This window comes from Erythrolamprus reginae, chromosome 2 (assembly GCF_031021105.1).
Source record: "Erythrolamprus reginae isolate rEryReg1 chromosome 2, rEryReg1.hap1, whole genome shotgun sequence".
In the NCBI taxonomy this organism is placed as follows: Eukaryota; Metazoa; Chordata; class Lepidosauria; order Squamata; family Dipsadidae; genus Erythrolamprus; species Erythrolamprus reginae.
Genome location: NC_091951.1, coordinates 330,648,760 through 330,663,938, shown reverse-complemented (window position 1 = coordinate 330,663,938; position 15,179 = coordinate 330,648,760). Strand labels below are relative to the sequence as shown.

Genomic DNA, 15,179 nt, shown 5'->3' with positions numbered 1-15,179 from the left:
ATCCCCCATTTCCTCCCACTTATGACTGTATGAATGTAACTTGTTCCTTGTATCCTTAAGGTTTTTATTAATATTGATTGTTTCCTCATTGCTTATGACAATCATTGTGTTATACTTCATGTTTCTTGACAAATCTATATTCTCTTTTATGTACACTGAGAGCATAGGCACCAAAGACAAGTTCCTTGTGTGTCCAATCACACTTGGCCAATAAAGAATTCTATTCTATATTCTATATTCTATATTGTATATTGTATATTCTATATTGTATATTGTATATTGTATATTGTATATTCTATATTGTATATTGTATATTGTATATTGTATATTCTATATTCTATATTCTATATTCTATATTCTATATTCTATATTCTATATTCTATATTCTATATTCTATATTCTATATTCTATATTCTATATTCTATATTCTATATTCTATACAGTGGTCCCCCGATCATTGCGAGGGTTCCGTTCCAGGACCCCTCGCAATGATCGGTTTTTCACGAAGTAGCGCTGCGGAAGTAAAAACACCATCTGCGCATGCGCAGATGCTGTTTTTACTTCCGCCGCAGCAGCGAGGAGCCGAAGATTGGGGTTTCCCCACCGCCCACGCAAACTCCTCGCTGCCGCTCGCCCACCCTTCACCCGCCCACGCCGTTCGCTCGCGCCGCTTCCCAGCAGAGTCCTGAAGCCAATTCGCTTCAAGACTCAGCTGGGAAGCGGCGCGAGCGAACGGCGTGGGCGGGCGAAGGGCGGGCGAGCGGCGGGCGAGCGGGCAGGCAGGCGGCGGACAAGCCGTTCGCTCGTGCCGCTCGCTTGCGCCGCTTCCCAGCTGAGTCCTGAAGCCAATTCGCTTCAGGACTCAGCTGGGAAGCGGCGCGAGCGAACGGCGTGGGCGGGCGAAGGGCGGGCGAGCGGCGGGCGCGCGGGCAGGCAGGCGGCGGACAAGCGGCGGGCGGAAAAGACAAGCGGCGGGCGCGGCAGCAGCGAGGAGTTTGCGTGGGCGGTGGGGAAACTCCTCGCTGATGCCCGCCGCTCGCCCTCCCGCCAGCAAGAGGGGGAAGACCCAGGGAAGCCGCCCAGCAGGTGATCTGCCCAGCACCATCTACGCATGCGTGGCCATAGAAAAAAAGGACGCGCATGCGCAGATGGTGTTTTGACTTCCGGGTTGAAAAATCGCCATATAGCCGTTCGCAATGATCGGGATCGCGATACCCGGGGGATCACTGTATTCTATATTCTATATTCTATATTCTATATTCTATATTCTATATTCATTCTATATTCATTCTATATTCATTCTATATTCATTCTATATTCATTCTATATTCATTCTATATTCATTCTATATTCATTCTATATTCTATATTCATTCTATATTCATTCTATATTCTATATTCTATATTCTCTATATTCTCTATTTTCTCTAGTCTCTATTATCTATTCTCTATTCTCTGTTCTCTGTTCTCTATTCTCTATTCTCTATTCTATATTCTATATTCTATTCCAGAAATTTTGGGTGCCCCATCACTGGAGGACTTTATGAAAAGACTGGACAGCCATTTATCCAGAATAATGTAGAGTGCCCTGCTGGAATAGGGGATTGGACTAGAAGATCTCCAATACAGAACAGTCTACTGTTACTGTTACTATACTGAAAGTGAATGACTTAGTGGCATTGGCTTTTCAATTCACTCAGTGTCCCCTTTTCTTTCACTTTACCCAATCATTTGCCTTTTGAGTCTACTAATCTCGGGGTCTTCCTTCTGCCTTTGTTCGAAAGCATGAATGCATGAAATCTAGAAACAGTACATAGAAATAAGCACCATCTACATACTATGCAAAAGAGACAATCAACAAGCCAAAATTGGAACAAAAAGACCAAAACATCTCCCCACTAGCAATCAAAACCCAGATGAGCATAAATTAACTCCAGGATTAACACCAGACCAACAATCAAAAAAAGTAAACAACAACAAAAGTAAACTCCAATCAAGGAACTGCCAAACAATCTAACAGTAAACAGCACAACCAAAGATTCTCCAAGACTACGCCCACCAACACTCACAGGGCAAGTCACAAGAAAAGGGTGGTCAAACTCTCAGCCCGCAGGTCAGATGCAAAATTGTATTCAGGCTGGTTCTGGCCCAGAACCTAGCAATTCCCCAAATTTGTGGCTGAGAACCACATAAATATCTAGATTCATGAATCATGCTAAGTGAATAATAGGACGTGTTTGGCTTGGCCTTGGCCATTGAATCAACGTAGTTTGTAAAGCTGGGCTAATCGTTATAATAAAACTCTCCAACTGGAGTTTAATGTATAAAATTTGGTTAAATAAGCTGTGGTTTAGTGTGATGTACGAAACCAGCCCTTCCCTCCAGATATAGATAAATATTCTCTGAAACCAATTTTTCCTCTTAGAAAGGGTTTATTTTAACTATCAATAGAATAGTCTCAATTTAAATATGGCAATAGGAGCTTAGTATGAACATATTATTTATTGTTAATAATAATAATAATAATAATAATAATAATAATAATAATAATTTCTTAGATTTGTATGCTGCCCCTCTCCGAAGACTCGGGGCGGCTCACAACAACAATAATAACAATGTTACAATGGAAACAAATCTAATATTAAAAAACAGCTTAAAAACTCTATCATTTAAAAACCATACAACACACACATACCATACATAAAATGTAAAAGCCTGGGGGAGGTGTCTCAGTTCCCCCATGCCTGGCGATACAGGTGGGTTTTAAGTAACTTGCGAAAGACAAGGAGGGTGGGGGCAGTTTTAATCTCTGGGGGGAGTTGATTCCAGAGGGCCGGGGCCACCACAGAGAAGGCTCTTCCCCCGGGGCCTGCCAAACAACATTGTTTAGTCGACGGGACCCGGAGAAGGCCAACTCTGTGGGACCTTATCGGCCGCTGGGATTCGTGCGGTAGATGGCAGGTAGAAGGTAGAATTAAAAATATTCAGCAGTATTCAAAACAATTATGTTCTGTAAAAAAAAAAATCAATTGAGCTGTTGCTAGTAATGCCAGTATGGCCCATGGTGATCTTAAATCTACAAAGATCCTGTTTTCTTTTATTGTCCTTTAACTGTTATTGGACTATAAATTCCATAATTTCTTATGTATGGCCCTAAGCATTAAGGCTATTGGAAGTTGGAGTTCAACAATATTTGGATGGTCACAGTGCCCACTTCTGCTTTTCATAACTTATTTTATTCCATTCTGTGTTAGTACTTACATTTTCCTTCTTCATTCCTACAAAGCACTTTAGTATCATCCACATCTTGAATAACCTCAACCAATTCTCCTGGCTTGACTTGCAAATCTTTGGAGCCTCTTTTCTTTAGGGGTGGGGCGTTTGATACGGTAGTAGAATACAAAACTCGAATATCACCTTCATACTGTGGAAATAAAATGAATTATTCATAAATAAACATTAAACATCAATTAAAATTATACTCAAGGCTTTGTGTACAGTTGAACAAAATGTAGTCTTATTAGGAGATCAAGCTATTGCCTGAAATTCATCTGATTTTCCTTCTCAAAGCATACTATACAAGACTGTTTGATTAGATCAGAGGTCTTCAAACTTGGCAACTTTAAGACTTGTGGACTTCAACTCCCAGAACTGACCCCCAAAACTTTACCCTTAGACCAGGGGTGGGCAATTAATTTTGCCATGTGGCCGCATGAGAAATTGGTACAGAATATAGTTGTCGGCTATAAAATATATTAACTGCCTTGTAGTGGTCCTGGGCTGGGCCTAGAGGCAAAAAAGGAGCTGTGACGTTCCTTAAAATATACCAGGGTGATCCGACATAAACACACACACACACACACACACACACACACATATATGCTTATACAGTATATTATATTATATATTATATATTATAATTATATAATACTTATAAATTAATAGCCCACCCCTGGTATATGAGCATTTATAATATATAATTGTAATTTATAATTTATAATTATAATATATTTAACTCAGTTCTACCCAATGCTGTATATACTATATACAGTATTCAGCAGAACTGAGTTAATTATATTAATCTGGCCCGCTAAAACCATCCCAATTTCTCATGCGGCCCCCTGGCAAAATTAATTGCCCACCCCTGAAATACGTACTTGACAAAATAAAATGGCCCTTCGGGACTGGGCAGCATAGAAGTTGGATAAATAATAAATTTTTAAAAGAAACACGAGTGGAAAGTTCCTAATGCCCTCCTATTCACCTGATGATCCTCTCAGGGATTTTTGTTTGTTTGTTTTAACAAGGTAAAAAAAAAAAGAAATTAGATAGTCTTTAGTCTGATTTATCAGAAGACTTGTTTAATTAATCAATCATATACAGTAATCCATTCCAATGTTTACTGGTTTTTACAAATACAGAAGAGCAACTGCAGTGAATAGGTGAGCAAGCAAACACATCGTGCAGAAACACTCTACAAAGTTGCATCTTTTAAAAAAGTTTTTTGATTCACAGAGAATTTCAAACCAAACAACACATCACGTTCTTCAGAGATTTGCATATCCTCTGGATCAAAACCTGAATGCTCCCCTGAGACTACCGAATGACTTCCTCTTGCTATCAGACCTACAAAATGCTTTGCTAAGAGTGTTTTCAATGAGGAAATATACCACTTTCACATTTTTCCCAGGGGAACGAAAGAAAAGTAATTTTTCTCCAAGGCAGTTTTTCTGAAATGCTTTTTGGTACGCTTTCATGAATTAAGATTTTAAAGCATCTAACTAAACCTAACTATTGCTTTCAGAAAATAAACTCCACTCAATGAAAATGGAAGTGTCTAATGGACTTTTGGAGTACATAGTTATGATTTTGATTATTAGATTAGAATAGATTATAAAAAAACTCTTATAACTTGAAAGAGAGAAAAATGTGTCATGTGAAATATTCACTGAGCCATAAGAGCTAGGTTTGCACAACACAAACTTCTTTCTTTTTCCCCCTTTCTTTCTTTCTTTCTTTCTTTCTTTCTTTCTTTCTTCTTTCTTCCTTCCTTCCTTACTTCTTTCTTTCTTACTTATTTACTTACTTACTTACTTCTTTCTTACGTACTTACTTTCTTACTTACTTACTTACTTACTTTCTTTCTTACTTCTTTCTTTCTTACTTACTTCTTTCTTTCTTTTTTTCTTTCTTACTTACTTCTTTCTTACTTACTTCTTTCTTATTTATTTACTTACTTACTTATTTCTTTCTTACTTACTTACTTTCTTACTTACTTCTTTACTTCTTCCTTCCTTCCTTCCTTCCTTCCTTCCTTCCTACCTACCTACCTACCTACCTACCTACCTACTTACTTACTTACTTACTTATCTACTTACATTTATAGGCAATCCTTCTCCTAATGGACTCATTTTACCATTTCGCCAGTTTGGTATGGGACTATTTATTTTATTTTATTTTTATTTATTTTTTATTTGTCAAGTGCATATTTGTAATATACGAGATTATATCTCATTCATAGATATAACATTGTTTATATATATAAGATAGGAACTGATAAGAGGGAAAATTGGACAGGGATGGTAGGCACGCTGGTGCACTTATGCATGCCCCTTATGCCACTTAGGAATTTGGTGAGGTCAACAGTGGACAGTCTAAGGGTAAAGTTTTGGCAGTTTGGTGATGAAACCACAGAGTCAGGTAATGCCAGTTCCAGGCATTAACCACTCTGTTGGTAAAGTTGTATTTTCTACAGTCAGGTTTGGGGTGGTTCACTTTGAATTTGTATCTGTTGTATGCTTGTGTATTGTTGGGGTTGAAGCTGAAGTAATCGTTGACAGGTAGGACTTTGTAGCAGATTATTTTATGAGCTATGCTTAGGTCATGACGAAGGCGACACAGTTCTAAGCTTTCTAAGCCCAGGTTTTCAAGCCTGGTTGTGTAAGATATTCTGTTGGGAATAGAAGAGTGGAGGGCTCTTCTAGTAAAATATATCTGGACACTTTCTAGTGTATTTATGTCTGATATGTGGTGTGGGTTCCAGACAGATGAGCTGTATTCAAGGTTTGGTCTGGTGAATGTTTTGTATGCTCTGGTTAGTAGTGTGAAATTATCAGAGAAGAAGCTATGTAAGATTGGGTTAACAACTCTTGAAGCCTTTTCGGCGATGTTGTTGCAGTGGGCTTTGGCAGTTAGCTCATTTGATATGTGTATTCCAAGATCATTGACAGAGTGAGGGTCATCTGCAAGGTCTTGTTTATTCAGCTTGTATTTTGTGTTCTGATTCTTTTTGCCAATGTACAGGACATTTGTTAGTTGAGATTTGGAGATGCCAGATGTTTGATCATTCTGACACAGAGTCAAGGTCTTTTTGGAGGGTAGCAGTGTTGTCAGTGTTGAAGAGTTTTACATCATCAGTGAAGAGAACACAGTCACTTGTAATGTAATCACAAAGTTAATTTATATAGAGTATAAAGAGTGTTGGTCCTAGTACTCTGCTTTGGGGTACACCGTTGTTGAAAGGAACGGGATTAAATAGGGTACTCCCTATTTTGACTATATGTTGTCTGTTTGAGAGGAATGAAGTTAGCCAGTCATGTAGTGGTCCAGAGATGCCATAGGATTTCAGTTTCAGAAGTAGTTTATCATGAACCACTGAGTCAAAGGCTTTATGGACGTCTATATAAATTGCATCTATTGTTTTGCCCTGGTCAGCATCTTGTTGAAACTGGACCCTTTGTCAATAGTTATGGGCTCTTGTGAAGCTGGGAAATTATATCATGACCAGATATTGCATTAAGGGCTTACATATTTATTTAACATATTGATGTTTATGCTCAAACGAACAAATACTTACTTTGAATTTTTTTCGAAAATCTTTCTCTTCTTTGTCAATCTTCTTAAACCTTTGTGAATCACGTTCATCAGATCTGCCCCTCCCAAAATTCAAAGATTTTATATTTTTCCCGAGGCTAAACCAATACATTAGGACAAAAGAAAAAAAATCAGTGCGTTTCATTGGTATATGTAGCTGCAACTGCAATTTTTGTACTAGGGGAGTGGGGACTGGTTGACCTGAAAACAAACAAACTCTTTATTTTATTTTAACTTGCCTAATTTCTTTTGGTGGAGCAGGGAAGTCAGTGGATTCAACATCATCATAAACATCACTGTCTCCAGAATCTAACATAGATTTGAAGAAAAAAAAGATAATTATCATTGGTTATGTTTATACATATAGTTTGGTTACAAATTTGAACAAAAATAAAAAAATTAGGATTTCAATTTTAGACAAAAGCCATACTTTAAACCAGTGGTTTTCAACCTTTCTAATGCCGCAACCCCTTAAAATAGTTCCTTGTGTTGTGGTGACCTCCAGCCATAGGTCTAGGGCCAATTCTCCCTTTAACTTGATTAGAGGAAGGTCAGAGGGACACCCCCACTGTAAATGTCTGATTGGTCGGATTATAAAAATATATTTCAAGGCGTCAGAATAGAAGCTTCAGTTCCTAACACCATGGGGAATTTGTTTTTTCCCATGGTCTTAGGCGACCCCTATGAAACTGTCTTGACTGTCTTGACCCCCAGGTTGAGAACCACTGCTTTAAGCCAAGACATTATCTTTATGTTATCTTAAAATTTTGTTTCACACGTAACTTTGTAGTTTAAAAATAAACCAGTTTTTGTTTCCTGGATTGTTTAGCCATTCAAATAAAGCTTAGACAAGGGCAAAAATTACCATAACATTTGTCCTGTAAACCTAGCCAGGTACATTGAGTAATATGTTGAAACTGTGAATGTATGTGTTATGTATGCCATACAAATATAAATCAGGCTATTATGTGATTTTTCTTATATTAACAGAACAACATGTTCAACAGTCCAGAAATCTTCTGACTGAGTTAATTAAGACTTAGCTAATGCATTTCAGGGCAGTACTGGCTTATGTACGGTATAATGCACGGCCGGTGCCTTCAAGCACCAGCCGAAATTGCCCCCGGAGCCAGGGAGACGCTGCCAGTCCTGTTCCGACTTCCGGGTAAAAACCAGAGGTCGGCTTTTGACATCGCGCCAGGCAGGCACGCTGCGTCCTGGGCCTGGGAGGAGGTCCTAAGCTGCCCTATTTAAGGGCGGCTCGAAGCGGACCTCCTCCTCTTGCCCTCGGCTATCCTGAAAAGCGAACACCCGCCCGCCCTCCTCTATCATGCAGTGTGCCTGGATGGGGTCGCCTAGGGGCCGAATAGGAATTTTTGGCGGTCTCTCTTTGGTGCGGCTGTTTTTTCACCTATTCCACACTGTCGTTAAGAATGGACTGGTTAGGGGGTGTGGCGCAATGTAGAGATACATTGGATTAATTTGGTTTCCCTCTGGTCACTGGGGTTTCGCAGGTAAGGGGCGGAAATGGGCAGTAGGAACAACTGCACGTTCTCCTTTCGGGCATCTTTTCAAGATGATGGGCCGCCTCTCCCCATGAACTAGAGGTTTGCACAACTTCAGGGATTGGAGAGGGGATGCCCATGGGACTCACCTTATCCAATTTCCCTCGGGGTTTGGACGGTGAGCTCCTCCCACACGCTTATGGGTGTGGCTGGATCAGCAAGGAGGTTCACCCAAAGTTGCCATGAATGTTTTTGACATTCATGGTAATGTCAGGTAAATTCCGCCCCATTAGTTTTGGCCTCTGCAGGTCCTTTGTTTACACTGTTATAATGTTCGAATTATGTTATTTAAATTGATGTTATTCAAATTGACGTTATTTAAATTTATGCTAATTAATAAAGTTAAATTATTAAATCCAGCTACTGTCTCAGCATCGTTACTCTGCTTCCTGGGCAATACATATTTGTGGATTGGATTGTGTCCTGTGTTTGCTATTAAATTGATGTTAAAATAACTAGATGCTATTAATCTCATTGAGTTAGAATCTGAAAGTAGGAATTGCTTGGAAGCAGCAACACATTTCAGAATAATTGACTGAATATAAGATATACCCAAAGTTGCTTGTCAGTACTTGTTGCCTAAGGTGTATTATCCTTGTCACTGTAGATACCCCAAAATATGTTTTCAACAGTCTCTGCTCTCAAATTATATATAACATTAATAGTGTTACAGATTGGCTTTGTTTAGTGGCTGCCCTATTTGTGCCCTTCACAGTTAAAATGATGATAAACAAAGTGAAATTGTGATTAAGTCTAGAAGTTCCCCAAGGTTCCAATTTATTAGTTGTCATGTTGGCACGTCTGCCAGCTACAATGTTTTAGATCTCTTTGCTGCCATCTCATAATTATCCAGATTTCTGCATTCAAGATATAGTAGTTGTAATTCAATTCAGGCACAGTCAAAGAATTTCATTCAACGACTTACCCTTCCCCGTTTGTTTTGCTAAAGGACTTCTTCTAGAAATAAATTTAGAAACAATCTTAATTAATATATGATATGGAAGGATTGGCATTATGTCAGCTTTAAATCATATGAGGCTAAATACAAAAGTTTAAAGCAAGTATCTTGAATTTTTGTCAGATTAAGGTTAGTAGGTTGAACAACAAGAGAGCCATAATTGCTTTATATAATTAAATAACACATCTATAAATATAATAGCAAGAACCTCTACCTATTTCACACGTGAACTTTTCGTGGTTTTGTTTCTTGGCTATAATTAGACGCCTGTTTCTCAAGCTATTATATCACTCTGAAATTAATACCTTGGCCTGAAATAACTCAAAGGGCTTTAAACAGTTTCAAAGTACAGTGGTACCTCATCTTACGAATGCCTCTTCTAACGAACTTTTCAAGATACGAACCCGGTGTTTAAGATTTTTTTGCCTCTTCTTCCGAACTATTTTCACCTTACGAACCCAAGCCGCTGCTGCTGGGATGAAGGGGTTTCTTTCCCCCCCTTTTTTTGAAGAAAGAAAAGGGAGGGGTGGCTTGGAGGGGGAAAAGACTCCATTTAAATAACTAGGAGAACAGCGTGTTTGCAAGCACTGAAAGAGTGTTTTTTTAAGAAAGAAAAGGGAGGGGTGGCTTGGAGGGGGGAAAAGACTCCATTTAAATAACTAGGAGAACAGCGTGTTTGCAAGCACTGAAAGAGTGTCTTTTGAAGAAAGAAAAGGGAAGGGTGGCTTGGAGGGGGGAAAAGACTCCATTTAAATAACTAGGAGAACAGCGTGTTTGCAAGCACTGAAAGAGTGTCTTTTGAAGAAAGAAAAGGGAGGGGTGGCTTGGAGGGGGGAAAAGACTCCATTTAAATAACTAGGAGAACAGCGTGTTTGCAAGCACTGAAAGAGTGTCTTTTTAAGAAAGAAAAGGGAGGGGTGGCTTGGAGGGGGGAAAAGACTCCATTTAAATAACTAGGAGAACAGCGTGTTTGCAAGCACTGAAAGAGTGTCTTTTGAAGAAAGAAAAGGGAGGGGTGGCTTGGAGGGGGGAAAAGACTCCATTTAAATAACTAGGAGAACAGTGTGTTTGCAAGCACTGAAAGAGTGTCTTTTTAAGAAAGAAAAGGGAGGGGTGGCTTGGAGGGGGGAAAAGACTCCATTTAAATAACTAGAACAGCGTGTTTGCAAGCACTGAAAGGGTGTCTTTTGAAGAAAGAAAAGGGAGGGGCGCCCCCCTTGCCTTTCTTCCTTCCCACTCACCCTTTAGCCTAGCCTTGCTTCTTCCACCCGCCCCCTTTAGCTGCTCCTCCCTGCCCTCTGTTCGCCTCCCTTCTAAAGTTTGGGATTTTCCTGAAGGATTTGCATGCATTATTTGCTTTTACATTGATTCCTATGGGAAACATTGTTTCATCTTACGAACTTTTCCCCTTATGAACCTCCTCCTGGAACCAATTAAGTTCGTATCATGAGGTACCATTGTATTACATAAATGCAATATATTATTGTTGCAGTTGATATATTAAAACAATATAATTAAAGGAGGAGCATGCTGAGAAATGCTTTCTATTTAGCAGTAGAATTCTGTGAAATCCACACTGTCATTGTTCCACTAGGAGTCACACTCTACTAGCATGTTTTCCTGGACAAACCCAGCTAATGTGAATTAGAGCTATGCAAGGCCAAATTTTGATTCCAGTTGGTCAGGTCTGCCTGCTCCTAATTCTGCTACCCAGATTGATATCCTAGAATCTATTTTCAATAGAAGCCAGCTAGCTGATTAGGGGTCTGGGGACTAAAACACGAAGAGCAGTTACAAGAACTACTACTGCTCATCTGTCTGGAACCCATACCACATCTCAGACATCAACACCCTTGAAAATGTCCAAAGATATTTCACCAGAAGAGCCCTTCACTCCTCCACTCGAAACAGAATATCCTACGAAAATAGACTAACAATCCTAGGCCTAGAAATCCTAGAACTATGACGCCTAAAACACGATCTGAGTATTGCCCACAAGATCATATGCTGCAATGTCTTACCAGTCAATGACTACTTCAGCTTCAACCGCAATAACACAAGAGCACGCAACAGATTCAAACTTAATATGAACCGCGCCAAACTTGACTGTAAAAAATATGATTTCAACAATCGAGTTATCGAAGCGTGGAACTCATTACCGGACTCAATTGTGTCAACCCCTAACCCCCAACACTTCTCCCTTAGACTCTCCACGATTGACCTCTCCAGGTTCCTTAGAGGCCAGTAAGGGGCGTACATAAGTGCACTGGTGTGCCTTTCGTCCCCTGTCCAATTGTCTTTCCTTTCTTTCACCTATCTTATATATTCTCTTCCTTTCATATATCCTCTCCTCTAAGTTCACTTTCACCCTCTTTTATATTATCACATGTCTATTTTCTTCCTATGTATTTATGTATTGGACAAATGAATAAATAAATAAAAATAAATAAACTGAGCATGGCTAGTCTAATGAAGGGGTGACATGATAGCAGGTTTCCAATATTTGATGGACTGTCACAGGGGGAAGGTGACAACCTATTTTCCATAGTACCCAAAGGGCAGACAAGGAAATATCAATGGAAACTGATCAAGGAGAGATTCAATCTAGAAATAAGGAGGAATTTTTCTGACAGTGAGAACAACCAACCAATGGAACAGGTTGCCCTCAGAAGTTGTGGGTGCTTCACCATTTCAAGAAAAAACTGGACAGTCACTTGTCAGAAATGGTATGGGGCAGTGATGGCGAACCTTTTTTGATTTGTGTGCCAAAAGTGTGCATGTGCTAGCATGCATGCACATACTCATTCACTCCCACCCATGCATGCGCACCCCATGCTGCCCCTGTGCATGCACACAATTCTTCCCATCCACACACATGCCCACAGGCCTCGTTGAAGCCTGGGACGGTGAAAAATGACCAAATGGACAAAACGGGAGTTTGGAAAAATGGACTTCTGGTTTGCCTCTAGTGCTGTCTTTTGTACTCTAGAGCAGTGTTTCCCAACCTTGGCAACTTGAAGATATCTGGACTTCAATTCCCAGAATTCCCCAGCCAGCATTCACTAGCTGGAGAATTCTGGGAGTTGAAGTCCAAATATCTTCAAGTTACCAAGATGGGAAAATACTGCTCTAGAGGCTTCAGGGAAGCATCAAAATGGCCTTTCTCAAGGCCGAAAATCAACTGGCCAGTACGCGCATATGCGCTAGAGCTGATATAGGGCAAAGTCTTGTGTGCCCTCCGATATGGCTCCATGTGCCACCTATGGCACACATGCCATAGGTTCGCCATCACTGATATAGGCAGGGGTGGGAAGCAACCAGGACGGGGTGGAACGCAGTTCCACCGGCGGAAATGAAGATGTGTGTGCAGCTCCAGCTGATTGGAGGCTGTCACTTTCTGGATTACAGGTCTCGGCTCAGCTCTCCTTTTTCCCCCTGCTGCTGCTGCTGCATCTGCGCTCCTTGCTTTTTTCCTCTTTCCTCCTTCCTGGCCTTGTGGACAAGATTCTCTCTCTTCTGCCCGTCTCCCTTCCCGCCTCACACGGACACCTCCCACCTGAGGGCAAGCAGAAGGTGTGGGTGGAAGCAGCGCTGGCAGCATTTATGCTTCTGGAGCGCCTGTTTGCCTAGCTACCCAGCCTGAGGCAGGGGGTGACCCAGGAAGGAGAGCGTGGGAAACGCGAAGCAAATTGTCACCCCAGTGAGCGACACTGGTAAGGTTGTAAGCCGAGGACTCAACAGTTCACTTGAACGATGATGATCTTTCATGCCACTCCCACCTGGTCACATGACCATTAAGCCACACCCACAAAATAAGCCACACCCACAGTGTGGCAGTAAAAAATTTGGCTGCCCATTACTGGATATTGTAAATTTATTGTTGTAAATTGTTTTCGCTTTGTTGTGAGCCGCCCCGAGTCTGCGGAGAGGGGCGGCATACAAATCTAAATAATAAATAAATAATAAATAATAAAATATAGGGTCTCCTGCTTGAACAGGGGGTTGAACTAGTCACTAGATGATCTATAAGGGCCCTTCAACACTGTTATTCATCTCTCCTTGCTTCATAGTAAACCGCTTCTCCTAACATACAACCATGATAGTTAAAAGATATCAAGTCACCCACAGAATAGAGAGCCCAGATTTTTTTAGTCAGGTGATAGTTCCATAGCTTGTGTTATCTTAGGCATGTTTGATTTGTGGCTTATTAGGCTGCTGTGAGAAGTGGTTAGTAGAGCAGAATCATCAATGAATCCGTGGTATTAGCTTTAGTGAGCTTGGCGTGTGTTACTTTTCACAGCAGTCTCTTACAAGGAATTTTCATCTTCTGTCACATTGACTTTTGATGCTGCCTCTCGCATACTTTTCTTTTGGTAATCTTTTCCCTTTAACATCTTCAAAAGCCCCTTGGACCAGGTGTCACTCTTCTCTTCATCCTGTGACACAGATCTTTGAAGTATGCACACAATTATTACATAGTAGAATTTTTTTTAAAAAAAGTTAGCAAGGACTTTGGCCTAGTGGGTTAATTGAATAATTGAAATATGTATACAGGGATCTATTTGCAGATTATTTAGAGCAGTGTTTTACAACGATGGCAATTTTGAAGATGTGTGAATTTTCAACACCTGGAATTCTCTCTGTGGAATTCTGGGTGATGAAATCCATACACTCTTAAAGTTGGAGAATTTGAAAAACATTTACTTAAAGTTAGCACTTTAGGCAACTCTGCCCAGAGGTAAATCAAAAAGTTGCTCTCTGTACAAATATTGTGCATGCACATAAATATATCTGAATACATGTGTTTAATAATATGGTTAACATGCCTTAATTATCTTTGATGTGGAAAGCATTAACATTAACAGTGTTATACACCATAATTTGCTAAATGAAATATAGTTGCCTGGAATGTTTAAAGTATACAGTGGTACCTCTACCTAAGAACGCCTCTACTTAAGAACTTTTCTAGATATGAACCGGGTGTTCAAGATTTTTTTGCCTCTACTTAAGAACCATTTTCTACTTAAGAACCTGATCCTGGAAAAATTTTCCAGGAAATTTGAGAGCGGCACAAAGACCCGGCCAGTTTCCTGCCATTCCCCCTTTAATCCTTCTGCAGTGACTGTCCTTCTCCTTTTCTTCCTCCTCCTCCTCCCACCCAAATTCCAAGCTTTTATTTCTTTCCTAATGGGTTTGCATGCATTATTTGCTTTTACATTGATTCCTATGGGAAAAATGGCTTCTACTTAAGAACCTGGTTGTTGTGGTTAGCTCTGGCCCAGCTCCTGCCCCAAGGACTGTGGATGTGGGGAAGACATCCACATGCTGCAGGCCTGTTTTGCCCCCGGTGGAATCTGATGATGAAGGCTCCTCTGACTAAGAAGACATGAGTGACAGGGAGGAGGAGAGTGTGGCAGACAGCTCATAAGGAGATCAATTATCTAGCTCCTCCTTGGATTCAGAACAAGAGTTTATTTATTTATTTATTTATTTATTTACTTATTTACTTATTTACTTATTTACTTATTTACTTATTTACTTATTTATTTATTTATTTATTTATTTATTTATTTATTTATTTATTTATTTATTTATTTATTTATTTATTTATTTATTTATTTATTTATTTATTTATTTATTTATTTATTTATTTATTTATTTATTTATTTATTTATTTATAATTTAGATTTGTATGCCGCCCCTCTCCGAGGACATTAATGATACAGCCACGCATGCGGAGAGCGATGCATAGGCAACAACAACTGAGAGATTATTATCAAAGAA

General features: G+C 39.9%; 1 protein-coding gene across 5 annotated transcripts in view; it reads right to left on the bottom strand.

The window, feature by feature from the left end:
• FYB1 (FYN binding protein 1) overlaps positions 1-15,179 on the bottom strand; it is a 92,133-nt gene that overhangs the window by 13,539 nt on the left and 63,415 nt on the right. For 2 of the 5 annotated variants that reach the window (XM_070743415.1, XM_070743417.1), the window contains exons 12-16: positions 13,707-13,844; positions 9,363-9,394; positions 7,112-7,181; positions 6,856-6,970; positions 3,261-3,423 (exon numbers count right to left, since the gene is read on the bottom strand). In XM_070743415.1, coding sequence (XP_070599516.1) covers positions 3,261-3,423; positions 6,856-6,970; positions 7,112-7,181; positions 9,363-9,394; positions 13,707-13,844 — 518 coding nt within the window. The remainder of the gene's footprint in view (positions 1-3,260; positions 3,424-6,855; positions 6,971-7,111; positions 7,182-9,362; positions 9,395-13,706; positions 13,845-15,179) is intronic. The other 3 variants (XM_070743418.1, XM_070743419.1, XM_070743416.1) reach the window with 2 other exon arrangements.